The 27,863-nt window shown below is 41.5% G+C and overlaps 1 protein-coding gene across 2 annotated transcripts in view; it reads left to right on the forward strand.

Moving 5' to 3' along the window:
• CHST11 (carbohydrate sulfotransferase 11) overlaps positions 1–27,863 on the forward strand; it is a 173,716-nt gene that overhangs the window by 58,025 nt on the left and 87,828 nt on the right. For both annotated transcript variants that reach the window (XM_068142290.1, XM_068142291.1), the window contains exon 2: positions 19,543–19,628. In XM_068142290.1, coding sequence (XP_067998391.1) covers positions 19,543–19,628 — 86 coding nt within the window. The remainder of the gene's footprint in view (positions 1–19,542; positions 19,629–27,863) is intronic.

Consider the following 27,863-nt stretch of genomic DNA (forward strand, 5'->3'; position numbering starts at 1 on the left):
ATGACAGAACTGGGACACATTACCTGATCACTAAAATGATTCAGACCACTTGCAGATGAATTGTTTCCCTTGTTAATTCATGCAAATGTGGCCTGGAGGTTAAAGGAATTGATCTTGAGATCAAGAGGTCTCTGTTTTATTTCCATCTCTGTCACCAGTTTGTTTTCTGACCTTCAGCATGTCATGACTGCATCAATACACTTGCATTGATTTTCAACTCACATGCATGATGTACTTCAGTATACTGCTGAATCTGAGCTGAAATGGTACCCACAAGGTTACACAGGAAGAACTGTAAGGGAGAAAAATGTGGATTTCAGAAGTAAATTGCAGTGGGAAGTATAAACTGTGGGGCATGTTCACTTCCTGGACAGAATTTTGGCCCAAGACTCAAGCCCATTGCCTATGAGAAGTGCTTGTATATGATGATGATGTGGTGGAAAACTGGAATGGGATTAGGCACAGTATCACAGTATCACTTAGGTTGGAAAGGACCTCGAGGATCATCGAGTCCAACCTGACACCGCAGACCCCATGACTAGACCATGGCACCAAGTGCCACGTCCAATCTCCCCTTGAACGCCTCCAGGGTCGATGACTCAACCACCTCCCTGGGCAACCCATTCCAATGCCGAATGACTCGCTCGGTGAAGAACTTCCTCCTCACCTCGAGTCTGAACCTCCCCTGGCGCAGCTTGAGACTGTGTCCCCTTGTTCTGGTGCTGGTTGCCTGGGAGAAGAGGCCAACTCCCTCCTGGCTACAACCACCCTTCAGGTAGTTGTAGAGGGCAATAAGGTCACCCCTGAGCCTCCTCTTCTCCAGGCTAAACAATCCCAGCTCCCTCAGCCTCTCCTCATAGGGCTTGTGTTCAAGGCCTCTCACCAGCCTTGTTGCCCTTCTCTGGACACGCTCAAGTGTCTCAATGTCCTTCAACTTCTCAAGTTGCATTGGTTAGCTCTTGCCAAATAAGTAAGAACTGTTCTATAGGAACTTTAAATACAGACAAATAATAGAGAGGTTGGGTTGTTTGGTTTTTTTTTCAGTAAGGAATCTATTTTTTTGCAGAAGATGTTCTTGAATGCTCAGTTTCAGCAGCAGTACGTTTTATCATCAGTTTTGGGTTTATGTTTTGTCATCAGTTTTGTATTTCTGTTTTATCCTCAGATTTGTTTATAAATACCATTTGTTTTGCAGTTTAATAACACAAAAGTTCTCTGGGGCAAGAGTCCTTGAAATCACTCATAGTGGAGGGAAGGAAGGTGAGAAGTAGGCAGCGCTGAGTAATGTGAATAGTTGTTTGCTGTATGCGTTTGAGGAAGACAACAGATTCACTGCTCTTGCTGCTACCTGCCAAAGTTCTGAAGTTTTTCTCTTTGCTTCAAAGTCAGTTTCAGATTTTACACATGGAAAATTATTCCTGTATACCAGTGACAAGTTTGCTTCTGTCTTCTGTGTGGATAGAATCCTCAATATCATCTTTGACTCCGTTAACTCTGAGTCTTCCTTCATGTTTTTTTGGCCCAGCTCCAGACTTTTGCTCTGAAGGGGGTATTTTTCTCCCCATTACTTAGAGCAGATTCGTGGATGTTTGCAGAGAAAGTGATGTAGTGTGACAGCACTGGTACCAGTGACCTTGGCTTGACTTGTTCCACCTGGCAGAGTGTCCCATGTTTCCTGCTTTCCTCTCCCAATTCCCCATGCTCACTGTGTAAAATGACTTCACTATGCCTTGCTGCACAATCTGGAAAGTCCAGTCTGACCTGAAGCCAGCTGATTCAGAGCTGTCATTGCTGCATGGAAGGTGACAGTGGAGTAGACTTGTAGCCATGTTGTCCTTGCCTTGGAGCCCTCTGCCACTCCTTTCTTTTCCCTGGCAGGGCTCTGCGGTATGTGTGATGGTGGAAGGAGCCAGCTGGGTATCTGTGTGACCTGTGTCTCTGTTCCCTCCTGCCCAGGGCTGTGGTTGGCAGGCTGTGTCTACCCGCACAGGACCTGAGCCACCAGGCAGCAGGGCTTCTCAGCATGCATCTATCTCTCCAGCTGGGTGCTCCTCCTCGCTGCGCAGCACGGGCAGCAGCTTGCATCAGGGTAGGCGGATGTACTCTGCTTTTATTTTTATCCAGTGTAGCCAAGGCATTGGTAGTACAACTCAAAAGAACAACCTAATAATAAACCTGTGCTTGCATTCTGAATCTGGGCTGAGTGTCCCTGCTTGGCAGTGTCTTCTCGCTGCTGCTCTCTCTTTTGAAGCGGTTTGGATAGACATGGGTTGGTCATGCATTTGACTATAGTTAGCAATGTGGTACCAGCTTGTATTTTAGGAAACAGCTATAATTCAGGAAAGTTGTTGTGTTTCATGCTGGATTATGTAAGTTGTAGTTTGAATAACCTTCTGGGTGTGACTCAGTGCAAACCCAGTAGCACTGGTACTTATGTAGTGACAGCAGTGAATGACAGAATCAGGCAAGAAAGTTGGGCAAATCTTTCCTGTAAAGGCTGTCACTGAAAAGAGATAGGCAGTAGAATTTGGTCTGAAACTTTTTTTTTCATTTATGCTGAATATAAGCACCTTTTTATTATGTCTGATTTTAGCTTTGTCATTTTCTCCCCATTTTCTTCAATTTTTTACAACTCTGTAGCAGAGGAGAAAGGTCATGGGAAGGGGAAGGTGATTCAGAGAGGAAGAAGGTTCTACTCTTGCTGTGCTCTACACTTCTCAAGTCAAACAGTAATGCTGGTTATGCGATGTCACAACTGTTAGAAATAAATTGCATCATTAGTGACCACTGCGGGTGGCCTGCAGTTCATCTCACTTATGTCCTTTCAGTGTGATTTGGGCAGTGAGATGTATTAAGTGCTTGTTTGAGAGGTTAGTGGGTAGACAGTGATTTCACCAAGTGACACGTGGTGGGGCTGGCTGTCACCCTGCACATGCTTGGTGCCTTGATGACTGCTTTTAACGGCAACTTTTTGCTGGGAAGCTGAAAGTCTTCCTTTGGCTTTTAGCATTTCTGTCTCACATATTGTACTTGATGTGGCCAGTAAAAGACCTTTTGTGCTTCAGACATTTCCCTTGGCTCTTCAGTCCTGGCCTAAGCTTTGGGGTGAGAAGAAATAGAATTGATGGGAGGGAGCTGCTGCTGCAGAAATTTGCAGAGCCCGGGCAAATTTTGCACAGCTTTTCCTATGTTGTGTCTGGATGGCAAAGAAAAATGCTGTTTGGGTTTGGAAGAATCATTTTGGTCACTTACTTCTCAATATTAAAGTTTATCTGAATATCTTAATCTCTAGTTTAAAGGGAAGGAGGAAGCCTGTGTTTTGTTTTGTCTGCGTTGAGCAAACAGATGCTATTTGAAAAACATGGGAGAAAGGAAATGAAATTTTGTGGTTTCTTCCTTAAGTGTTGTCCTTGCAATAGAAATCCATGATATAGCTTGTTGACTTTTTGATTAGACAAATAGCATTGGGAAACTCTTGGAAAACCTTAGTCATGTACATAGCTTAACTCTGTGTTTTGGCTGTAGGAAGAGCTAACAGATGAAGGCAAGAAACTCTTATGTTTGTTTGGGGCTCCCTATGCTTTTGGGTTTTTCCCCCTTTTCTCTCTGTGTCCTGTGTGTTTTATTTGACTTGTGGGTAAGGATGACCTGACTGATGGCTATTGTTTGGGACATACAGGTTGAAATGAGCCTTAGGCTGCCCCCAGCCCTGAATACCATCTAGAGAGAGAGAGGCCAGAAGATTCATCTCCCAGCTGGCCATGGGGAAGCTTTGCCAAGGCTTTTTTGCATGAAATATGTTGGATTTCCACCCTGTTCCACACAAAGAAACCTCAATGCAAAGAACCAGCTCCAGCAGGGACGTTTTGAAGAGAAACAGGTCTGGAAAGAGATGGCTGATGTTGCATTGTCCACCTGGAGACTGCTGTTTAGCAGTAGCTGTTGTGGGGGTGGCATTTGGACTGCTGGATGATGCCATCAGGGTGTTTTGAGAAAAAAGTCACAAAGGCAGGCTTATGGAGGAGCTTGTACCAAATCCCCAAACATATTATTCCTAAGAGCTTGAACTTTAACCTAGGACAGTCGATTTGAATTTCAGTACTTAGCAGCATTAATACTATGGCAAGAGGACAGCAAAGGGAGCCTCCAACTTACAAGGACATTCCTCAGTGAGTCCTCTGAGTGCTGAGGCTCGGGTGGGCTGCTTTGAAGGGAAGCAGCACAGCTGCAACAGAAACAGTTAAATTATATTGACATTGTAAGCAGAGTACACAGCAAACCACCCTGTGTTTTAATTTCCCCATAGCATAAGGAGGACACAAATTAACATCTGCAGATCATGGAATTAATCCTGTTCAAGTGAGAGGATCTAAATAAAACCTTTGGTTACCTTCACCCTGCACTCTTTTTTTTATGTTGCAATTACCACAGGGTAATTAGAAGCTCTGATGTTTCAGGTTCACATACATTCTCATCTACAGCCTTCCTACCCCTTGCTATTTCGTGGGCAATGCAAAACAGCAAGAAAAGAACATAGCTAAGGTCTTGAGTAGTACAATTACTCAATGCTACTGCTTTGGATTTTATTTTTTTTTCAGATGCACATATTCAGGACTCATTTGAAATTTGCACACATTTGGCAGAAGCCACAAATGCAGTATAGCAAAAGTGGTTTCTGCAAGGTTAATGACAGTGAGACTGTCACCCTGAGGTCTTCTAATTTTCTTTTCTCTTCAGGGTTCCCATTGCAAGGAAACATTAATATCTGAGGTAAAGGCAGTCTCTATTTCTAAGACAGTTTGTATTTGCCTGAAATCTTTTCTTTTCTGACACTAACTTCAGCTGGAGCCCAGCCTTGGTAACTATATTTCTCGTCCATCCCTTCAGAAAGTGACATGTAAGGTCCTGGGCTGCTTTCCATATTCACAGCCTTTAGTTGTACAAGGGGATGACTGCTCTTTGTTTAAACATTTAAGAGAGAGAATTGAAACTGTGTGCATAAAATGGAAAGGAAAACCTACTTTTTGTTGAGAAGCGAGAAAGCACTCAGCAGCATCGCTGTCAAACCTCTCCTCTGATCATGCCTTTGTGTGTCTGTGACAATGCTCTCAACCTCGAACTCTGTCATCTTTTTTAACTGCCTTAACTGCAAGAAAAACAAAGTGCTGAGTGAGAACTATAAATAAAACTGGACATGCCTTCTGGCTTCCCTTTGGTGCATGTTGTTCTTGGTGTGGTAATTTGACTGCCACTCAAGCCTCTTATTCACTATTTTACTTTTCATGTGTTTTAGTTACTGTAGGGCCTCTGAGAGGACAGGATCTCCTGGGAATAGAGAAGGGGGATAGTGCTGAGCTGGGACTGGGACACTTGGATGGTGGAAAAGGTCTGCCAGGCTCAGGATGGGATTAAAGCCCTGGAAACCTAGAGGGACACACAGGAGAGGGCTGTTTCCTGGTTCTTCTTGAGTGACTGAGTCCCTACACATTCAGTGCCTTCTCTTCCTTGCCACCTGTTCTACCCCATTGCTACTCCTTGCTCTGGTTGAGTGAGACCTGAGTTCCTGGCATGGTGTCCAAGTTAGTGAGTAAACTGGGGATTTTCTTGGCTTATTGCTTTGGGAATGTGGTGGGAAAGAGGTGGACAGTAGTGGAAATCTAGAGTAAGTGAGGGAAAAGAAATGATTAGCAGGGAATGAGCCAAGAAGATTGGCAAGGTCATGCAGGGGCAGCAGCAGAGTGATAAAGGGAATAGCTCGGTGGGGAGAGCAGTAAGAGGAAAGGTCAAGGAGGAGAGGATAAAGTTTTCAGAACAACAGAGCAGGTTTTGGCAGGAAAATATCTTGTCAAGAGCTTGATTAAATGGAGTGGTTCAAAAGCAGTGTGTTCTGGAAAAAAAAAGGTAATTAATTAAGACTTCTATTAGATAAAAATTCACATTGCCATTTTCTCAGATTATCACTTCAGCATTCAACCTGGAAACCTTGTAATGAAGTAGATAGGAGCAAAATATAGAGAATGGAAAGGAGAAACCAAAATAAACTGTAAGTTAATTGTTGATTTTTTTGAACAGTAAGACATAATGCAGCATGTTTCAACTCCTGAAATTGAAGTAATAGCAAAAAAACCCAAAACCACCAGCATCTGGTGGTGGGTGAAACACTGGTATGCTATGCCAATGTCAATATATTCACTCATACCTGGGTGTAACACAGTCACTCATACCATGCCTGCATGAATGGTTCCACATATGCACAGAAATGGTGTCCTTCCCAGCTGAATAATATGCTTTGACTGCATTGCCTGCTGAGAGCTCAAGTAGTCTATCTTGGTAAATCTCCCTTTCGCTGCAGACAGTTCAGGCACAATTCCCAGCCGTGCAGAAGGACAGAGATCTGTTTGAGTTCATGAAGCTGAGATAATTTATCTCAACTTGGAAAAGGGTAATGTGTGACAACCCCTTCTTGTAAATTTGAAATCAGAGCAGATTTTCTCACTTGTTGGGTTCCATTATTTAACACAGCTTTTATATATAACTCCTTGGTAATGACTGATTAATATTTAATGAAGACAAATGGAGTTTTTGGTATAAAACGTAAGGATTACCCTAGAAGCAGCAGCTGAGATTGTTCACTCCAGGTCAGCCCTATCTGCCATTCAACTTTGTGGCTTGAGAAAGCATCACTTAAACTGTAATTTTTTTTTGTTCTGCTTTATATTTTTAAGCTGAAAGTGTAAAATACTTCAATTAAAATGCAGTTTCACTGTTTCAGCTTTCAAGAACTTGTGATAAAATTAACCCACGCAGAGTTGAGAGCAGAGCAAGACTGTAATACATCACAGAAGCCTTCTCTGCAGCCTTGGAAGGTTAACAAGAGACAACTAGCCTAAACATCTCTTTGCAAATAAATGTTTTTAAATTAGTTCTCCAAGCACTCTTTGTTTTAATGCTACCATGTCAGAATTACTCCTATACAGGTGTATATGGGAATGAATAAACCCAAGTGAATGCATATTAATCGGACATGCTGATTTAAACAATATTTGATAGTGTGTAAAAATAGCTGTAACTAGGAAATTATCACTAAGCAGATACATTTCCCATGGAATCCTTGGGGGACCAGATTTTGGGCTGATGCTATGGTGCTATGTGCTGAGAGGGGCACCCCGCTTTCAGCAGCTTGTAGTGTTATCCTTGAACATATTCAGAAGACAGCTAGAAAAGTGAGGAATTGCCTAGAAAACTTGCCACATGCAAGCTCCAGCATAGGGGGAAGAGAGCTGTAGCCATGAGGAGCAGACAGCTGCACAAGATCCAGTGGCTGCAAGGTGAGGTTAGCTCAATTCAGCTTAGCAAAAGGGTATGTTTGGAGAGTTTGACATCAAATCAATTTCACAAAGGTGGATTTTCTTGTCCTGCCACATTTAGAAATGAGTTGACTTGTTCTTCTGAAAGATGAACTATAACATAATTAGCATTATTTTAGGAAATTCTTCTGGAAAAGATGCTTTGCTTTTATTTTTTCCTCTCCTGCTCTTCATATCCCTCTCTGCATGAGATTTCACAAATGCAAGAACAGCATTTGTTTCCCATGGAAAAACCTTTTATTAAGTCTGTGGTTCTGTCTAGCAGTTTTTGTTGCTTGTCTTCTTCAGAGTCATACAGTCAGAGTGATCTTGTATTTTAGATACTTATTGGTCACTGGCTGCAACATTAATAGAAACTTCACAATACAGTTGGCAGACTGGTGACTAAAACCAAAGCTTAGTATTATTTTGCCTGCTAATTTTGAAATACTGCTATTACCAGTAAAGGTCACAAAGGTCTTCAGTATTCTGGAGGCTCAGAAACTGAACCTTGAAATACTGTGCAATTCCTTCATTCCTAGTTAGTGCAGAAGAGAGCTACTTGCCTAGTGGCCTCACACTGTATGTGTATATCTATATAGCATCTATCCCATGCCACACAGCACATCTGTATTTGGAGGAAGTCTCAAATCAATTTACATTTTTTGTTCCAAGCAACATTCTATTTGGTAGTGATACCAGAATATGTATATTTTGCAGCTGCTGCCTGGTTTGGTTCCTCTTTAAATGCTCTCAAGTAAAATCAGAGAAAGATCTCTCCTCATTCACTCCTTTTTCCCCTTGGATGTGATTTCAGGCAGTGGAGTTGGTGTGCTTGGCCCATCCACCGGGGTGTGTGTGAGGCATGACTGCATTTCCTCTCTGTAGACAAAGTACATCAGAAGGTGTCAGCTGAACTCATTGAAATGATGGCAGCAATGGAAGGAGATGGAGGAAGGGAACAGAACTGTTGAAAGATAAGCAGGTGCTGAAAGCTCATACATTCACCATTCTGAATGGTTTTCTTGTCTTTTGGGAATTTCTCCTCAGAGAAAGACAGGTCCAGAGTGCTCAGTACCTCACCCGAGGTTGCCTATATAGCTGGGCTCTATAATGGAAATAAAGATTATGCTAATTGAGATGAAGTTTTATAGTGCTAATGTGTATTTTACTCTTCTGTGTGGTGAAGTGCAGCCTGGGTCTGAGGGAGCTGACAATGTCCTATTCATATGTAAAATGTTTTGAAGGCTCTGTGGTTTGGAATATTTCAGAACTGCCACATGAGGGGATTCTTGTATATGAAAGCAGTATTATCTGTGTACAGCTCGTTGCTAATACAGAGAGAAGAGTGTGGAAAAGCTGTTTCTGAGCCTCTCCATACAGATTTATGGACCCTGCTGGAAGAAGGCAGGAGTGCTGGAGAATTTGTCTGATGCAGATGGACATGACATCTACCCTGATCCTGGTCAGCTGCTGGAAAAGTAAAAGATGTTGCAAAGAAGCTGATTGTGTCTCTGTGTCTTGAGATTACTTGGAGTTTAGAAATATTAGACAGAATAAACTCTTGGAATAAGGCAGTAAAGCCCAGCTGTGTACTAATTATTAGTGTGGACATTTTGCAAATCAGAATCAGGCCTTCACTGCCTGTGGTAGTTTTTTTCTTTGTAATAACAGCACTTGGCCCTTTGCATTGCCAAGGAAGTAGCCTCCTCCTTAGTTTGTAAGAGCTCATCTGCTTATCCAACAAGCTGCAGCCTTAATCCTCTTTGCCACAATGAATGACTGCTTTGGAAGTGATTACTGCAGGATTTCGTACTTTCTTTCCTGCTTATCAAATTGTTCAGAGCTTCTTTCTTGCAAAGAAAATTATTGTTCGTAAATCACAGTAAAGTACCAGGAGGATGTGATCACACTAAAAATATCAGCGGCACTGAGTTGGTAAATCTTTGTCCATCTGGACATGGTGCTAGGACAGAAATGCCTTGTCCCTTGACACAATCCCTTGGGTCTCTGTTTGTGTCAGGTCAGGGGTGTGTGTGTGTGTGCAATGTATGCGCCTTAAAGTTCAGAGACCAAAAGTCTGAGCTTTTAATTGCTCGGGGTTAAAATGACTGCTGCAGCTCGATTTTCTGTTCTGCTTGGCTTCTGAGAAGACTTGCTGTGCATTTGAGTATATCCACAGCAAATATGATTTTGTGTTTCATCTTCAGTACACATCTGTTGAAGCACAGCAAAGAAACAGTAGCTCAAATAGACTGCAGCTGCAGCAGCCATCATTCTTATTTTGACCATGATTCAAGATAAATGCTTTTAAAATTACAGCTTTCTGAGGAAACATTCCTCCTTTAAAGGTTTTTCTCTCCCTCCCCTCCTCCCCACCTCCCCCCCCCCCTTTTTTTTTTTTTGGCAAGCTCATCCATCATGTTTGTCAAGTACATTGGTAATAACAGTGTAATGGAAGTAGTGGGAAATACAGAAAATGAAAACTAGCTTCTCAGATTTTTAGGACAATAGACCTACATTTATACAGTTTTCATTTGAACTTGCATCAGAGAGATGGGATGTAGCCAACTATCTACAGGCTTGAAAGCTAGGCTGATAAAAAGAACAGAGTAGAGCATTCAACTCTTTGCTGTAAAGAGAACCCAGTGGCAGATGTGCCTGCTGATGTTGTATGTTACACATACAGTGTGTATGTAGGCATTGGAGGGAGGCATTTCTGGAAACCTGCAAACTTCACCAGAAATTTTCCAGTCTTCCTAGCTTATTACAGTTTCATTTTGAAAAGCACATGGCTAACTTGTAGTGGAAAAGTAGGAAAAACACCCAGAAAGAAAGAGAGTGGGGTTCATTTGCATTTTGATATCCTGGATCTACAGCATTCCTTCATGCAAATTCATAATGCATGTCTGGTTTTTAAATATATATAGCTAAAGTTGGTCACTTTTCCATAGTTTTTTTTTAATTCCTTTGTAGAAAGTTGCATTTGGGAGCAAAAAAGAGAAGAAATTAAATAGTTATTTATAAAAAAACTTTAGAAATAGTTCTGGAAGAAAAGCAGAATGTTTTGATCAGCATCAATGCACCCAGGTGAACCTCATGAAGTTCAACAAGAGTAAATGCAGTGACAGTCTGGGGAAGGAGGTGATAAAAACAGCCCAGAGGGAAAGGACTTGGGGGTGCTGATGGATGAGAAACTGGAGATGAGCAGTGTGTGCTTGCAACCCAGAAAGACAATTGCATCCTGGGCTGCATCAAAAAAAGTGTGGCCAGCAGATCAAGGGAGGGGATTCTGCCACTTTGCTCTGGTAAGACTGCACCTGGAGTACTGTGTGCTGGCGCCCCTAAAATGTGAAGGACATAGACCTGAGGGAGCGTGTCCAGAGAAGAGCCATGAAACTGGTCAGGGGGCTGAAACACCTCTGCTATGAGGATGGGCTGAGGGAGCTGGGGTTGCTCATCCTAGAGAAGAGAAGGCTACAGGGAGCTAATTGCCAGCTTCCAGTACCTGAAGGGGGTCTTGCAAGAAGGCTGCAGAGGGACTGTTTCCAAAGGCCTGCAGTGATAGGATGAGGAGCAATGATTTGAAATTAGAGAAGAATTGCTTTAGCTTGCGTGTTAGGAAAAAGTTCTTTACAATGAGGGTGGTTGAGCACTGAAACAGGTTGCCCAGGGAGGTGGTTGGGTCCCCATCTCTGGAAGTATTCAAGGTGAGGCTTAGTGGGGCTCTGGGCAACCTGATCTAGAATAGAATAGAATAGAATAAACCAGGTTGGAAGAGACCTTCAAGATCATCGCGTCCAACCTATCACCCAACACCACCTAATCAACTAAACCCATGTAACCAAGCACCCTGTCAAGTCTCCTCCTGAACACCTCCAGTGACGGCGACTCCACCACCTCCCTGGGCAGTCCGTTCCAATGGGCAATCACTCTCTCTGTGTAACACTTCCTCCTGACCTCCAGCCTGAACTTCCCCTGGCACAGCCTGAGACTGTGTCCTATTGTTCTGGTGCTGGCTGCCTGGGAGAAGAGAGTTGAGGATGTCGCTGCTGACGGCAGGGGTGTTGGACTTAGATGACCTTTAGAGGTCCCTTCCCACCTGGGTGATCCTATGATTCTGTGATCCACCAGACCTACCCTGTGAAATACTGTGACACCTCTGAACCTGCAACTCCTTTTAGGGAGAACAAGATTGTAGTAGAGAAGTTTGTACTTTGCACCTGCAAGAACTTGCTGCATTCAAAGCAGTGTATGCTTGAATGTAACAGAGAGAAACAAAACAGAGGTCTCTCTTTGCGAGAAGTAAAGCATATAGAAAAGCCTCTGGATACAAATTTGTGGATAATTTATTGAGACTTCTAAAGAAATTCTGTATGGATTAGCTTTTTAAAAAATTACTGGAAAAAACCCCACTCATTGTTCATTAACAGGAAAGCTGTTGTGCTAATTTATGCCACATGCAATGTCTGTAGGGTGGCCAAGGATCTAAGTCTGCATAAATTCACCCAAGAATATTAACTTCCCCACTGTGCCCAATTAAACCTATCCCCATGCTAATCTGAGAACAAACAGGGTAAAATAGAAATTTATTTCTGGAAATCTCTCTAAAGCAAAAAGTAATTAAATCTCTCTCTATTCTTTGGAGAGCATTTACAACCTTTGTAATTAGTGATTAGAGCTTAGAAACAAATGTTGAGATTCATTTCCTTGCTGTGCCAGGATTTATTTCTTGTAACTTCTGTTTGCCAACCCTTCTAGATTTGGTGGTCAGTGGAAACAAGGGGAGCCACCTCCAGAGGCACATGGGGCTACCTATCTCTGCAGCTGTGTCTCTCTGTTAATTGTAGGAGCTTCAATAAGTATCTTAGAATAGACATCTTTCTTCCTGAAACTAATTAAATCTGTGGCAACTGATTTGCTTTGTGGAAGTTTTTAACCTCTTTGTCTCTATTTTTCTGATCTGTGAACTAAGGATGGTTGTTTTGCTGGTCCCTGGTCCTATAACTACAGGCTTTGCTGCTTGTCTTATCTGTAATCATTTCACTAAGGTGTGACCTCTTCTTTATTTTTCATCCTTCACTTTTGTTGTATCCATGCAGTCTTACTTTACTAAGTCCCTCTGGTACATAAGTGGTAGTAGAAACATCGGGGGGGGGGGGGGGGGGGGGGCAGGATGAACATGCTGAATCAATGAATCAGTATTTAAAAGCAGAAATACAGCATCTCAGCTCCTCAAATGGAGCTCTGAAACATCAAGCTTTTGGTATTGTGTCTGTTATGTAGATAGGGCACTCAGTAAGGTCTCTGGTTTGTTCACGAGTGGTGTTACAAATGGTAAGGTCCTCTGGCCACAGAATTTTGCTTGTTTCTCATGCTGGATGAAACCCTGTTTCTAGTTACTGTCTGGTGTAAAGCAAAATCTAGTTCTACATTAACATAGAGAATAAGAATTATCTCATTCTCTGCGTTTAAGACTTTGGCATGCTCAAATACAGTACCTCACCAGGTTTTTAATTTACAAAAATAGGTCTTCCAAGAGCCAGCAAAGAAAACTGCAGTTTTGTGTTGAGAAAACCATAGAGGCCAGACAAGTTTGGTCGTAAATCCTTGTACCTGTTGTCTCTGGATGAAGGGATGATAATTTACTCTAAAATCCTGAGCTGGATGCAGCAAAGCACAAGGCCCCAGATGTCACAAGATGTTGCTATCCATCAGTTGATCTTTGTGAACTGCTGCTGAGGGATTAGTGTTTGTAAATCATTGCCAAGAGAGCTACCTAAGAGTATCTTTACTCAGTCTGCGAAGCCAGTGCTGGGTGACAGCATTTGCATTCACTCCTCATGCTCCTGGTTGCTGATTAAAAATTAACCCTTCTATATTGTTCGGTGTCCTTAGCCTGTAGAAGGGAGCACAGGAATTTTAATGAAGTTTGAAATGAGGTGGTCTTTTTGTCGCTGAGTTTCCAATTTTGCCTGCAGTTTGGACTTGGCTGAAGTCTTGCAGAGCAGATTGTTGTAAATTATTATGGAACACTCGTTTTCCTGAAGCAGAATGAGCTGGTTACTAATGACAAGCTTGTTCAGCATGATTTTAGCTAAGTGTTTGAAAGGTAAGTGGACAGGATGTTCCAAATTGTGAAAAATTCAGTCCAAGAACTGTTGATGAACTCCGGAAAAGAGCTGCTTCCTAGGGCTGCTTACTTAACTTTGCCCTCAGTATTTTCATGCTTCAAGAGTGTTGCAACTGCAAAATACTGTTAAATTGATCTGTACTTATTTGGTGTTCAGATGTGACCAGTTTGCCCTGAGCATAATTCCTGCCAGTACAGTTGGAGCAATAGTTTTATAATATCATTTACAGACATACACTTATGATTGAGGTATGGATGTCTCTGAGGTGGTGTTTAGTGTGGTATTTGAATATGCATTCCAATGCTTCATTCTATGTACCCAGTAGAAGTAATTTTCTGTGCTGCTTTGAGGTGATTGCAGAAGTCTATTTGAAGACAAACCATGTCCAAATCTTTAGCTGAAGAGAATCTCTAACTTTTAGTATGGGTATAATTAATTATTCTTGCTTTGGTTTAAAAAGTCAAGGAATTTGAGGGCGGTAGCTTATGTAAAGATGACTAGAGATGCCAAAGATATAAGTGTTTTGATGATGCTGTCTTGCCTGGGCAAAATGACACTTATTTTTCTGTCTAGGTTGAGAAGGGAATGTTTAGATGAATGATGAGCCCTAGCCTGGTTGTTTAGAGTTCTGGGATCAGGTACTAGGTTATGTAGCTGCTCTTTGCTCTCAATAAGATGCTCCATGGAAAGCATTAACCATGGCCTGAATTTAGGGGCAGTTGAACAGCAGTATTAACTGGAAAGCCATGTACTTCAGCCAAAAGAAGCAAGCAGGCTGTTGTCAGTTTTCAACCTTTAATACAGAAATCAGACAAAAAAAAAAAAGAATATATTTGATTATTTTGCTTTGAAACAGGAACAGGATCCCACCTTCAACCAGAATCTCACCATACTGTTGCCAATGCATACCTTATTCTCAGCAAAACAACTTGTATTCCAAATAGGTGGGATGAATTATGTGTATCAGTTTTAAGCAATGCTGTATTAGGGAATTTTGTCATCATACTTTAGACCAGTGTAATGAAAACTTAAATATTAATATGGCCTCAGAACTTTTCTCAATATTTGTAGTACGAGTCAGTTAATTTAAGAGGCAGTGAACAGAGCTGAAGTTTTTACATTTGGTTATTGTTCAAGTAATTGGAATTGTCCAAGTAATGTAAATGAAATGCTACCAAGTAGGAAAACAGTGGTGCCAGATAGAAATTGGAGAACTTTTATTCTACAGAAGTCTGGGAAATGGGAGGCTCTGACATTTATAAACTTTTAGAATACAGGTGGCTGCTGAATGCACACTTCCTGTATTTGAAATGTCATTCGTTTGTCTCTGTCAGTACAATGGAAGAAGTGCCAATTATTTGATTTGTCACCTAAAAGAGACTTTTCTGTGACTGGATTCCACAGCGACTTGTGAGAGATGGTGTAATTTGCCCTTCTGACTCTGTGAGAAAGTGACAATTACGGTTGTAAGTCTCCAAGAGTCTTGTTTCCCATGATTTGCTCCCCCTCTTCCTTTCTCTTCTGTCTAGAGTAGTCCCAGTGTTCACATAACTTTTCAGGCCAGTAATCTCCGAAGAGAACTACCACCGTATCCCTTCTCTGTTTCTCTGTAGTTCTCCATACAGAGAGGCAAAGATTGCATTGATGTGGCTTCTTATTTTAGTATTTTCTCCTCTCATTATTCATCCTGTGGGAATACCAAATGTCTCCCATTCCAGGACCACCTTTGTAGGTTACTAAGAGCATTATAAATGCCTTCTGCCAAAACAACTTAAGCTTGTTTCACATGTTTAATTGTGAATGATCTTCAGTCTGTGAAATGCCACACAAAAAGATGAAGGCTTTACATCACACCTGCCTGCATGTTTCCCCTCCCCACCTGTGCACATTATTCTAGGCATTGTTGTCTTATGTTTTTTACTGGAAGCAACCTGGAGGTGACATCCCCTGTTGTAAATGCCCAGATCTAGTATGTGCCTTTCCATGTACTCTGACACTTGTAACCCTGCCTCTGCCATTGCAGGCTCAACACCTGTGGAGCAGATGCTTGTAAACATACTGAGTTTTGGACCATGGAAGGAGGTTCAAAGGCTGCCTGCCCTGGACAATAATTTTCAAGCTCTCAATATGTTTCCAAACAGTACCTTTCCAAAGGGTGTCTGTAATTTGTGGTATCTGTGTTCTAATTTTGGGTCATCTAATGGATAAAGTCTGGCAAAACCTTTGGACATTTTTTTCTGCACAGGCACTACAAGAAGGTTTAACTGAGGAAATGCTATGTTCTCATGCACAGTGCACTGTAATTCACAGTGGGTCTAACCAGACTTTTCTAGAACTTGTGCATGAATGCTTATGTTTTGAGATACCTTAAGGCTTGCACATGTATCTTCCTTTTCTCTATTAATATATACACAGATGATTATGATCACAGAATCACCAAAGTTGGAAGAGACCCCAAAGATCATCAAGTCCAACCTGTCACCACAGACCTCATGACTAAACCATGGCACCAAGTGCCATGTCCAATCCCCTCTTGAACACCTCCAGGGATGGTGACTCCACCACCTCCCTGGGCAGCCCATTCCAACGACTAACTACTCTCTCAGTGTTGACAAGCTTTCACTCTGATGGGGCTGTTTAATTTTTTTTCTATTCAGAAACTGAAATTTGGTGCCTAGATAACAGACTTGCTATTAAATTAATGACTAGTGATGGCACAGATTTTAAGGAGGTGGGCCAAGATTGCATTTTGGAAAGCTTTGGTATTTTAGTAACAAACCAACATTCAGTTGGTCACAGTCCTGGCCAAATTCAGGGAATTTCTGATTTTGCTGCAGTTGCAGTATGAACACTACTCTTTAATCATTAAAGGCATTGAATGCTACTGTCAGCTGCATCATACGCTGTGTGTGCATGAATGCGATCTTCTAATCATTTCTTGGAGCCCTGCATGTGCAGTGCTTATCATTAGATTATAATTAACTGTAATTATGTATGGAGATCAGCCCAAGCCATAAAATGTAAAATTAGATATTTACTATGCTAATAAGAAGATTTGGTGAAGATAAAGGGCTTGATTTTTTTATTTTTGTTTTCCAGTTTCACTAGCACAATAGTGTGACGGAGTCTTAGTGAAAGCCTTGTTAAAATTGGTATAGCTGCAGCTAATATCCATACCATGGCTTTCCTGCTGCTGATTGCTAGAGACAAGACTTGGGCCCAAAAGGTCCTGTCATTCATGAAATGCTGCCTCAGAGAAGCTAAGATAGTAGAAAACAGGGTGCAGGAGCCTTGAGAGTCAAGATTGTCCACAGGCACGCCAGCCACTGTTATCAACTCTATATAAACATTCCTCAGAGTTATTCACCTAAGGATAATTTTGCAGTGGGATTTCTGCTGAGGAAAGGGGAATGTCCCCCTTTATTTTGATGCTGCAGTTAAATTCCAGGCACAATTATTGTCTAGGTGTGCACAGAGGTGCTCTGTAGAGCTGCATCAGGGCATGCTGTTCCTGACGCTGATAAACAGGGAACCAAGTGCTGTGTTGAGCTGCTGCATTGCTCTGCTAACTCTGCAGTCTTTTTCTAAAGGCTTTACTGATAAAACCAAACCAATTAAGTAATGTTGGGAAACATAAAATGATTTAATGATTTCTGTGACTGAGGTTCTACATTAGCATTTAGTTTTGGCTGGGGAGACAGTTGCTTTTTGTTTGTTTACATCTAGGAATCAAACCTTGCATATTGTGAAAATAATTTAATCTTTGTGTTGGTACCTGCTGCATATAAAGTGTTGCTGTGTTGATACCTGTTGGCTAAGTGAAGCAGGAAGGGATATACTTATGCACATCACTGTTTACTGTATTTTATGGAAGTGAAAAGTGAAGTAATAAATCAGGAAACATCACACCCAAGTTATTATTTTTCTTCTTTTTGGAACAAAACATCAGTGTTTCAAACTCCTAGTTAATCACAGTCCAATGACTGGATATGCTGAAACATTCCCCTCTCCCTTTCCCTCTGCTCTGATGTTTTAAATGTGTTTTGCTGATCACAGAATCACCAAGGTTGGAAGAGACCTCAAAGATCATCAAGTCCAACCTGTAACCACAGACCTCATGACTAAATCGTGGCACCAAGTGCCATGTCCAATCCCCTCTTGAATACCTCCAGGGATGGTGATGGTGACTCCTCCACCTCCCTGGGCATCACTTTCCAATGGCTAATGACTCTCTCAGTGAAGAACTTTCTCCTCATCTCAAGCCTAAACTTCCCCTGGCACAGCTTGATGACTGGAAGGATCACTTTTGAATGATTTCTTGTAATGGGGCCACAAAATGATTACTTGAAAGCATCCCTGGACACAGTTACCTGATACAAGAGTATGAAAAGGGACAACATATGGGTGACAGGGTGGACAGGAGTTTTGTGGTTAGAGCAGCTGCTGGATGTCTCACACCCTCACTTAAGTGTTTTCTTCCTAAACCCACTTCCAGACACTGGAAACTGACATTACTCATGGAAAATCTTTCCCAAGATTTAACTGTTTTCAGCACTTTCTCAGTTAACTTTTAAAAAGGCACATTAGCACAAAACCTAAGGAATTGCAATATTTGGCTGTGTGACCAGGAATGCTGGAAGTTAATCAGGTGTTTAAACATGTAAATTAAAATTGTAGCCTCTAATAACATTACTGTTCTAATTGTGAAGCAAACAAAAACATTAACCAGATTGTTTACTAAGTGTGGATGTCCAACTCCTGTCACAAGAATCTCTCTTGCTCAGGGGAAAAGTGACAGGCACATCATTAAATAATTACCTTCAATTGAAAAATAGAAATGAAGTGAGCAAAAGAATCCATTTTGTTTCCAGACTGGAACCATGTAGTTTTCTGTGGTTCATACTACTCGATGTATCAATCATGACTCTGTATTAGCCTTCTGTATTAAGACATTACTTGCCTGTATTCTCTGACTCTTGGCTCAAAGCCTGCAGCATTGTGTCCTCAAGTGGTGCAGCTCAGAACCGTTGCTGTAGGACACTTCAGTAGTTTCTGGTTACAAAATGCAGCAAGCAGTGGTAAAAACATGCCTGGCTCTGCTTAATGTCTTTGGAATCCCGGCAGGATCATCTTTTCTTTTGTGTCTTAATTAAAACTTGACAAGTCTCCCCTGACTAGGATGCCATGGGCATCTTGTTGCTTGATGCTCCTCCCCTAGCTAGCAAAACAAGATGGGGCAGGGGAGTGTTTGCAGAGGATGATGTGGGCCACACAAGATTAGAAGAAACAGGCAAGTTCTTGTTTTCCTCATGACTACAGAATGTGATCAGAGCCAGATGGTTTTTCTATAGGCTTTTATAGCATGAAGGGTCCTGAAACTGATGGTTTCTGCATCTCTTGAGGCCTGGTCAAATTCTCTCTTGGAAACACTTTATCATCTAAAGTGCTCCTCAGTCAGGTCTTCAACAAAGCCCATGATTTCTGGTCTCCTACTGAGATGACATAGCATATGTTGGTTTTTACATCAGTCAAACATGCAGTTGCAATACATAGAGAAAATACAGGTTGAAGCAAGAAGTGCACCAGTACATCATGTACTGCTGAGTGTCTGTTCTAGGAAAAACCAAAGAGTTTGGACAAAAGTTTTAAAATCAGATGTTTTAGTAGTAGATTCCTGTGTACTTCTGTATTTAGACTGAGAGAGGCTCAAACATTGCCTCTCAGAGATGTTTGTTGTAGGAATCCATCCCACTCCTCTCTGAGGATCAGGGAAAATTGAGTCTCTTTGGTCCCTAGGTTTGAATTTTTGTGCACCCAAGCTGGCAGTTGTGGGATAACAGCTTTTGCTTCCTCCTTGCGCCATCCCCCTGCCCGTCCCCTCCCCCCGCCCCCAGGATAAAGGATTTAGCTTTTGGACCATTTGCATGGAAAGTAAAATTAGGAATTGAGACACCTCTAGAATTCCCTAATCTGTCAGGAAATCTCTTCTTGCTGCAGGTCTTGCAGTAGTTTACTGCTAACCAATGTTGCTAACCTGTATTAATTTCAATTTCCCCTTGCAGTAATGCGTAGAAATCCATTCGGGATGGACATTTGCTGCCGGAAAGGATCCAGAAGCCCACTCCAGGAACTGTACAATCCCACCCAGGTGAGTGTCTTGTGGTAATGTTCCAATATCCCAGGCCCAGTGTACAAGTATAGTCTCTCTTGAAGGTATTTTGACCCGTGGTTGTGTTTGTTGTTTTGTTTTTGTTTTGTTTTTATTTATATGCAATAGTTGCCTTCAGCTGATCCTGGGACCTGCAGAGTTCAGTTGGAGTTAGGGGTCTAGTTTTTAAAGGTTTTCAGTCCTCTAATCAGTGTACCCCTCAGAGTTTTTCCTAGGTACCTAAAAGCCTTAAAAGAGTACCTTCTAGGCGAGGCATCATAATTTAATCTGTCAATGAACACACAGAGTGGCTGGGTGGGGTGAGAGAATGTGATATAGTATACACTGAACAAGGAGTGTGGTAAGATTGTAAATTGCAATTCATATGAATGAATATCATAATAGCAGGAATATCATTTATATGACTCTCAGGTAGCCAGATGCCCTTTCTGTCCTAGTTACCTGTTTAATACCTGAGGGTCTTGATGGGATCTTAGGATAACCTAAGCTTCTTCTCATGACATGCAGCACAGGAAAGCTACCTGAAATTTTTGTCCCCATTCACTCTTCCAGATCAGTTTGTTCCCTACATGGGGGCTGAATTGGCACATTCAGGAGCAGCATTTCCTGTTGGCAGCTGAGAGGAAGTGCTGCCATTGAGAGAAAATGCCAGCTGACTATTAAAGATATTTATTAAAGTTTAACAACCACCTATTATATATTTATCCATCAATGAATACATTGAGTTTTACTAAATTGGCTATTAAGGAAAAGTGACTATCCTAATGAATCTAACTTGTTAGATTTAACAGGGCAGTAAATGTTTTAAATACTCTTTGTTTATGAAGAGACTCACTATTTAGTTTGAAAATGAAGTCTAAGTGATTTGAAGGATTTATGTGCAGATTTGACAATGACCCAAAGATATGTGATATCTGTTACGTAGTGCAGAAAGGCTCCATTTGCTCAAGAGTGTTGTTTTTTATGAGCATGGGCTGACTTTCTGATTCAATATGGATTCTGTACATGGCTGAGAACATAAGTTTATTATATTAATATACTGGCCTTTATTGACCATTATGGGAGTTAGCATTGGGTAAATGGAAAGTGCATGTAAGAGCCATGCAGAGGAGCAATGCAGTGTCACAAAGGAAAAATACTAGCATTTTCAGGTTGAATTTCAAGACTCTGCAGATGCTCAAGAAGGACAGGTAAGGGAAAAGAGACTGGCTGAGTAACTGGCCTCCCTGGCATCAAAACCTCATTGCCCTTTAACATTGTTACAGCCACCATTTAGGAAAGAAACATCCCCATCTGCTGAAGGTCAATAATCCCAGAGACCCTGCAAGCATCAACAACAGAAAAAATGTCCTGAGCTTCCTGTAGCAGGGGATGCATCTGGCAGCTCCTTCATTGCCTTTACTTCCTTTTTGTGTGCCCTGACCAAGCAGACTATTAAGATCCCTTTCCAGGCTCACCTACCAGCCAGGCAGAAAAGGTTGGTGTTGTGTGTTCATCATCAGGTTGTGCTGCCCCATAAAACCAGATGGACAGAGGTTGATTTACACCAGCTGAGAATTTGACTGTGGGCATTTACTATGTTGACATATAACAGCCTCTCTGATCCTGCACTGTTTTGTTTCCTTCTATGGAGTTGTTTGAGTTGTTCGCAGATGCCATCATTTGTCACTTGAATCTCTTCGTGGCTTAGTAAGGGATTGCAAAAAGGAAAAGGAAAGGAAAGGAAGAAAGAAAACTGAAAAAGAAAAAGAGTAAAGACCCCAGACCAGAAAGGAAAATCTGACTTGAGTAAATTCAAATATAGTAATGATCTGGAGGTGACTGAAAGGTTGATCTGGTGCTTATTGAAGCTGAATGTTACAACTTCAGTCAGTTTTCAGTAGATTGATGATAACTGTTCATCCTTTTGGTAGAGAAAGAGAAGACAAATTGGTGGAGATAGCTCTGAATTAGGGCTAGAGAAAGTGTCCATGACAAAGCACATGTACTATTTATGTGTTAGTTGAGTGTCTGGCCTTAGGATTATTGTAGAAGTAGGAACAACTCTTTTGCTTTTTTGCCTGTTGTAGTAGAGCAGAATGTGGGAAGTGTGTTTGTCTGTGGACAAAAGATTTCTTCTCTAGGGCTTTCACTGCTAGATTTTTCCTGAGTGCTAATATACTACAAGGGAAAGAAAAGTCAATATAACTGAACTGGATTTACACTGAGTAAGTGGATTTCCAGGCTGTGGTCTCTGCATGCATGGCAGGCAGTGTGCAGTATGTCTTTGACACCTTATTATCTTATATTTCTTTTAATTTTCAGGTGGAGGTTTAGTAATAAGGTGCAGAGGTACCTGCGACAAATTTTGAGGGCTGAAATGGAACATTTCTTTAATGAGTTTATTAAAAAAGCCAGTTTGGATCTGTACTAAGCAGAGCTGTTTTCCTTCAGAAAGAACTGTAAGTGGAAATAGAAAGAGGATTCAACACACTATAAGCAGGAGAAAATCTAGATGTAGCTGAACACAGATGAAGAGCCTTGCAGGAGTGTGACATAAGCTTGCTGGTATCCTGGGTGGGATTTGAAGTTTTGAATTTTTTTATGGGTTTTTTACATGATACCCCAGGGATTTGAGAATATGGATAAAGAAATACTTGCAAGACATTCTTAGAAGGCAACTTATACAATTGTGTCTTGTAATTTGCGTGACTGTGTAAAGCCCCACTGCTCTAAAAATAACTGATAATTGTGGATCAGCCTAGGAACTGGAGTCACCAGAAGTTCAGAACTGGGCAACATCATACTCAAGTCTTGCACACTTTTATGGTTAACACTGATCTGTTTGGTGCAATTAATCTGCTACTGGATTACAAGTGATTGCAAACCAAAATAGACCAAAACAGAACAAGAGGACACAGTCTCAAGCTGCACCAGGGGAGGTTTAGGTTGGACGTTAGGAAGAAGTTCTATACAGAGAGAGTGATTGCCCATTGGAATGGGCTGCCTGGGAAGGTGGTGGAGTTGCCATCATTGGGGGTGTTTAGGAGGAGACTTGATGAGGTGCTTGGTGCCATGGTTTAGTTGATTAGATGGTGTTGGATGATGGGTTGGACGCAATGATCTTGAAGGTCTCTTCCAACCCGGTCTCGTCTCATCTCGTCCTCTTCCTCTTCTCTTCTCTTCTCTTCTCTTCTCTTCTCTTCTCTTCTCTTCTCTTCTCTTCTCTTCTCTTCTCTTCTCTTCTCTTCTCTTCTCTTCTCTTCTCTTCTCTTCTCTTCTCTTCTCTTCTCTTCTCTTCTCTTCTCTTCTCTTCTCTTCTCTTCTCTTCTCTTCTCTTCTCTTCTCTTCTCTTCTCTTCTCTTCTCTTCTCTTCTCTTCTCTTCTCTTCTCTTCTCTTCTCTTCTCTTCTCTTCTCTTCTCTTCTCTTCTCTTCTCTTCTCTTCTCTTCTTTCTCTATGTTACAGAAATGGGAAATAATTGCATCTTTAAAGTTAGAATTTTTCTTCTAGCTGTCAAGACTGACATTTAATTCTCATTGACTACAGGCTGCATTATTGTTTGATCTAACTGTCTAGACTGATGAGAGGGACACAGTAGAGAACCAGTCCTGTTATAGTTAGGATGCAAGGATGATTCCCTCTCCCTGTTTCTACTTTGGTATTGCCTGACTTTAATTTGCAAGCCCATGTAACTATTCACTAAAGTTCACATTATTTGCCTTCTCTAACTTGCCTTTCCAAACATATTTCTTTTTGTCAAGGAGATGTATTTCTTGGTGTCCACTCTTGGTGTATCTGGAGCCAAAATGTCTGGTGATTTGCTAAACCTGGTGAATCAGACCGGTGGACCTTGCATTGTCTTTGTGCTATGAAGTTGTATTGGACTGGTTTGGAGCAATCATTCCCAAACAACCCATTGCTTCTATTGCTTCTGCTTTATTTTCTCCACTTCTTTCCACCAAATGAAAGGAAGAAAGTGAGCTGTTGCCTTCCAGACAATGTTTATACATCCCCAGTCACCTCAGGCCACAAATGTTTCTTTTGGGGAGCTGCCATGTGATTGGTTATCTGTGGGATAGGCTGCCTGGATAGCATCAGCAAACACCAACATAGTTCAGCCCACATCACTCAGCTTACTCATGGGTTGGTAGTTTCCTGTCTTCAGTTGATTTCCAGTCACTAGGATGACTCTGTTGGACACTCTACAAATTCCTGGATGGAGTTTTGTAGTGAGTTTTGTGTTCTAACCTTCATGTACACATTGTCCATAGCACTTTGAATCAAAAGTTCACATACTTAAAATCTTGTATTTCTGTCCTTTGTGATTCTGAGGCTCTGAGCACTGTCCAGTTTGCTTCTATGTGCTGTGGCTTTTCATTCTGATAAATGCAAGAACCAAAGAGCAGGTCACTGAATAGGATGAAAGGTCCAGTTTGCCTGGTGTTCTGGCTCTGGCAGCAGGTGACTAGGGCAGACTATGAGAAGGATAAAGAACTCATCATACTCTGCCAATGCTTGACAACATGTGGGGCACAAGTTTCCTGAGCCAGACACATGTGTTCATCAGTTATCTCGTGCAAGAAGAGCCTAAGGTGCAAGACAATTACTCTATCAATCAAAAGGGGGAAAATGTTGGTCTCCAAAGATAATTGCTAATTTCAGCAAAAGATTTTTACACCAGCACTATGCACCAGTGCTATACACTAATTTTTCTCCCATTTTCACATATATATATTGTTGGTGCCTAATTTCCAACTGCAGATAGCAATACAGTGAACATTGTTACAGATACAGTGAACTTAAGGGCATGAGGAATAGTGCACTTTTGTCTAAAGAACAGTACTTTAGAAGCTATTGATGCTTTGCTGTGATGAAAAGTTAGAAATATGTGCCCTGTTTGAGGGCAAGATGTGGCCCAACATTTTACCAGGACTGAAAACTTGTGTTGTGTGATTTATGCTGAACTTTTCAGGCAAATCTGTGCAGGTAATAACAGTGTGGTAAGTGCAGCTCAATGACAGGATCTGACTGATCATAGATTTAAAAAATCCTCAAAAGAAAATAAAAATGAAGGATTGAGGCATAGGAAAGAAAAGCCAAATTTTGGGTTAGTAAACAACTTTATATGTGATTAGCTGCCCTTGCTGAGGTAAAATGTCTGCTGATGAGAGGAGAGCTAATTGATTTATTCCGAGAATGACTTCTTATACAAAGACATTGCTTACAGTTGTGCTTGGAAGTAGTAAAACAGCAGCTGGACTGGGATGACATATTACATTAACCTTAGCAGAAAAATTTCACTGGTGAGAATGCTTTGTTATTAATTACTGATTACAAATGATAAGAGCCTATTTTAGATGCTGAGGAAATGACTCAGGGAAAGCAGGGTTTCATATACAGTGTGCTTCATAGATCATTGTCGTGACATGATGGATGCCTTTGTAAGTCAAAAGGGAATTAATCAGATAAGTATGTACAGTAACTACCAGCACTCAAGGCCAGAATTATACCCAAGGCATGTTCATTCAAGTTACTGTAGTGCATTGTGATGTATTTTTGGGCACCTGTGTTTAATAAAAGTCTTGTTACCTGTATGAAATGAAAAAATACAACCATCACTCAAAATAGCTCAGATTTCCTGGTAGAATAAGAAGCAGCATAGACCTCTTTTTAATTTCTCCAGTCTTTGACTCATATTTTATTGTTTTGAGAGAATGTAAGTTTAAAGATAAAGGCTTTCTGGAGATATACAAGTATGAGAAGAAAGATTTACTAATACAGGAGACATGACCAAACCCAAAAGGGTTGTATGTGTTGGAGAAGAGGATAACACAGCTTTCAAAAATGGATATCTGTGTGTATTGTGTCAGGTTCCCTGTTAGATGAGTACTTGGACAGCAGAGTGAAGAGGAGACCTGGGCTCCACCACTTAGACCTGGTGTTGTTCATCAGCTTTGTGTTTAATTGTCTCCAAATAGGGCCTCTGGTGACCTGAACAATGTTGGTTCAGTCAAATGCTTGCTCCAAACTGAGTAATGTTCAGAGAAGGCACCTGCCTCTTTCTCTGTGTTAAGTTCCTTTTATTTCCCAACCCACTTGAAAGTTATATGCCACAAAACCTGGGTAATCACATATTGAAATGCAGGGGCATTGGGTAGCTTGGAGGATTAGGAAGCAAAGGGCAGTGGGAGAATATCACTGTTTACAGATAGGTGCAATGAGCACAGATTTCTTTCCCTTACTCCACTAGAGCAGAGTGCATCCTTTCTGTCCGTGCTTTAGCAAGCATTCCAGTACCACTGACTAAGTAGCTGGATCCCAATATTCTCTGTCTAGACCTTAGAAACCATAGCCGCTCTTACTTATTTCTGGTGCAGGTAGTTTTTGGGCAACTCATTTCCTGTTCCCCCCCCCCTCATTGTGTGAAGGGTAGGAACTGTATTTATTAAGCATTTGCTTTTTACTTTCCTGTATAGGAATTGTAGCAACTGGGCCAGATGATTATTTAAATCCAGAGAACCCAACTGCAGCTTCTCTCCCTGAGGGACAGTAATGTATCCCAATAGACATAATACTGAAAATTAGGAAATTCAGACATAAAACCTAGCACCTGATACTTCTAATTCTTATTTACTGTCTAATATTAAGGAGGGGCAGAGAAGGTCTTAAATTTGCAATGATTTCCAAGAGATTAGATTACCAAGTCTCATTTTCACAGACTTAAATAGTTTCATAGTTTCATTCAGGGTTGGAAGGGACCACAAGGATCATCTAGTTCCAACCCCCCTGCCACGGGCAGGGACACCCCACACTAGATCAGGCTGGCCAGAGCCTCATCCAGCCTGCTCTTAAACACCCCCAGGGACGGGGCCTCGATATATATATATATATGTATGTGTATATATGTATATGTGTATATATATATATGATGTAGCATCTCAGCTCCTACAGACTGAACTGTGATCTTTATTGACACCATATGTAATATTGATAGGTATTATTTGTTCACTTTTTAGCTCTCTACAATATAAATTAACCTCAATAACTTAATCATCTGCACTTTACCAAAGCTTTCCTCAGTAGAAGTGCAGTAATCTGCTTGTACATTTATGAAAAGAGATCCAGGAATGCTTCTCTGTGTATGGATATTACAGACAAAGTAAGGTTAAATTATGGTCCCCTGAAAGATGTTGCTGCAGAAGCCAGCATGCCTTCTCACACTAAAGAAATTCCTGGTACTGCAAGGAGGCAGCTGGTGGAGTTTTTGTACAAATGTGTAAATCATTAAATCAAGGACAAATTATTTAAGGATGTTTTCCAAGTAAAGTTTCTCCTTCCTGAAGTTTGTGGAGAGGTGTAAGGTGGGTTGAGCTGGGTGCTGCAGTCTAATCCATACTGCTTGTTTAGTGCATTGGAGAAGCACACTTCTTCTCCAGCGGGGCTGCTCTGCATGGTGATGGACAGGGCTGAGCCAAAAAGGTCAGCGGGAAAATGTGCACTTCAGGGATGACTGAAAATAGCTGTGAATTTGGGCTCAGTTCTTCCAGTAGTAGTAGCTGGGAAACCCTTTGGGTTGACATGATGTTAATCGCACAGCTCTGTATGGGCACTTGAGGCAATTTGTGCATCCCACAGCTGGCAGTGGGCTGCTCAAATCACATGTAAGGGTGATGCAGTCCTGTTGATGCTGCCTTGCGTCCTGACACTAAATAGAAGAAATGAGCAGGATTTCAGACTAACAGGCTCTTCATTAAGCCTCTTGTCACAATGATCTGAGGCTATAATAGAGTAAGAATTGTGATCATTTTAAGACCTCATGTTCTCGTCTGTTGGTTGAGTAAAGCAGCAAATCACGCCTTGCTCTGTCAATCTTATTTGTCTGATATAGTGAGCCCCTTGTGATGGCAGTAATTAACAGTTCACTGAATTCAAAGTATGAACTGGAGGGGCCCAGGCTGTTGCTGCTGATGCTCAAAGCAATCTCCCAGAACCAGAGAACCAGGAGCCAAAACCCCTGGAAGCAGAGGATGTCTGCCCCATGCATGGGAAACAGCCAAGCTGCTGGTTGGTGGACTTTTTCTTATATTTGCTTGTTTAAGCATCAGACTGAAAGATTTGTTGTTTCAATAATCATCACTTGGGTGAGCCACACTTAAACTGCTTTTACTCACTAATTTTCAGACCTTGCTTCTGTAGAAAGAAAAGGGTGTGTGTGGGGAAGTATTTTTACAAG

This window comes from Melanerpes formicivorus, unplaced genomic scaffold (assembly GCF_026170545.1).
Source record: "Melanerpes formicivorus ecotype bairdi unplaced genomic scaffold, bMelFor1.0.p_v2 SCAF_8, whole genome shotgun sequence".
NCBI classification, from domain to species: Eukaryota; Metazoa; Chordata; class Aves; order Piciformes; family Picidae; genus Melanerpes; species Melanerpes formicivorus.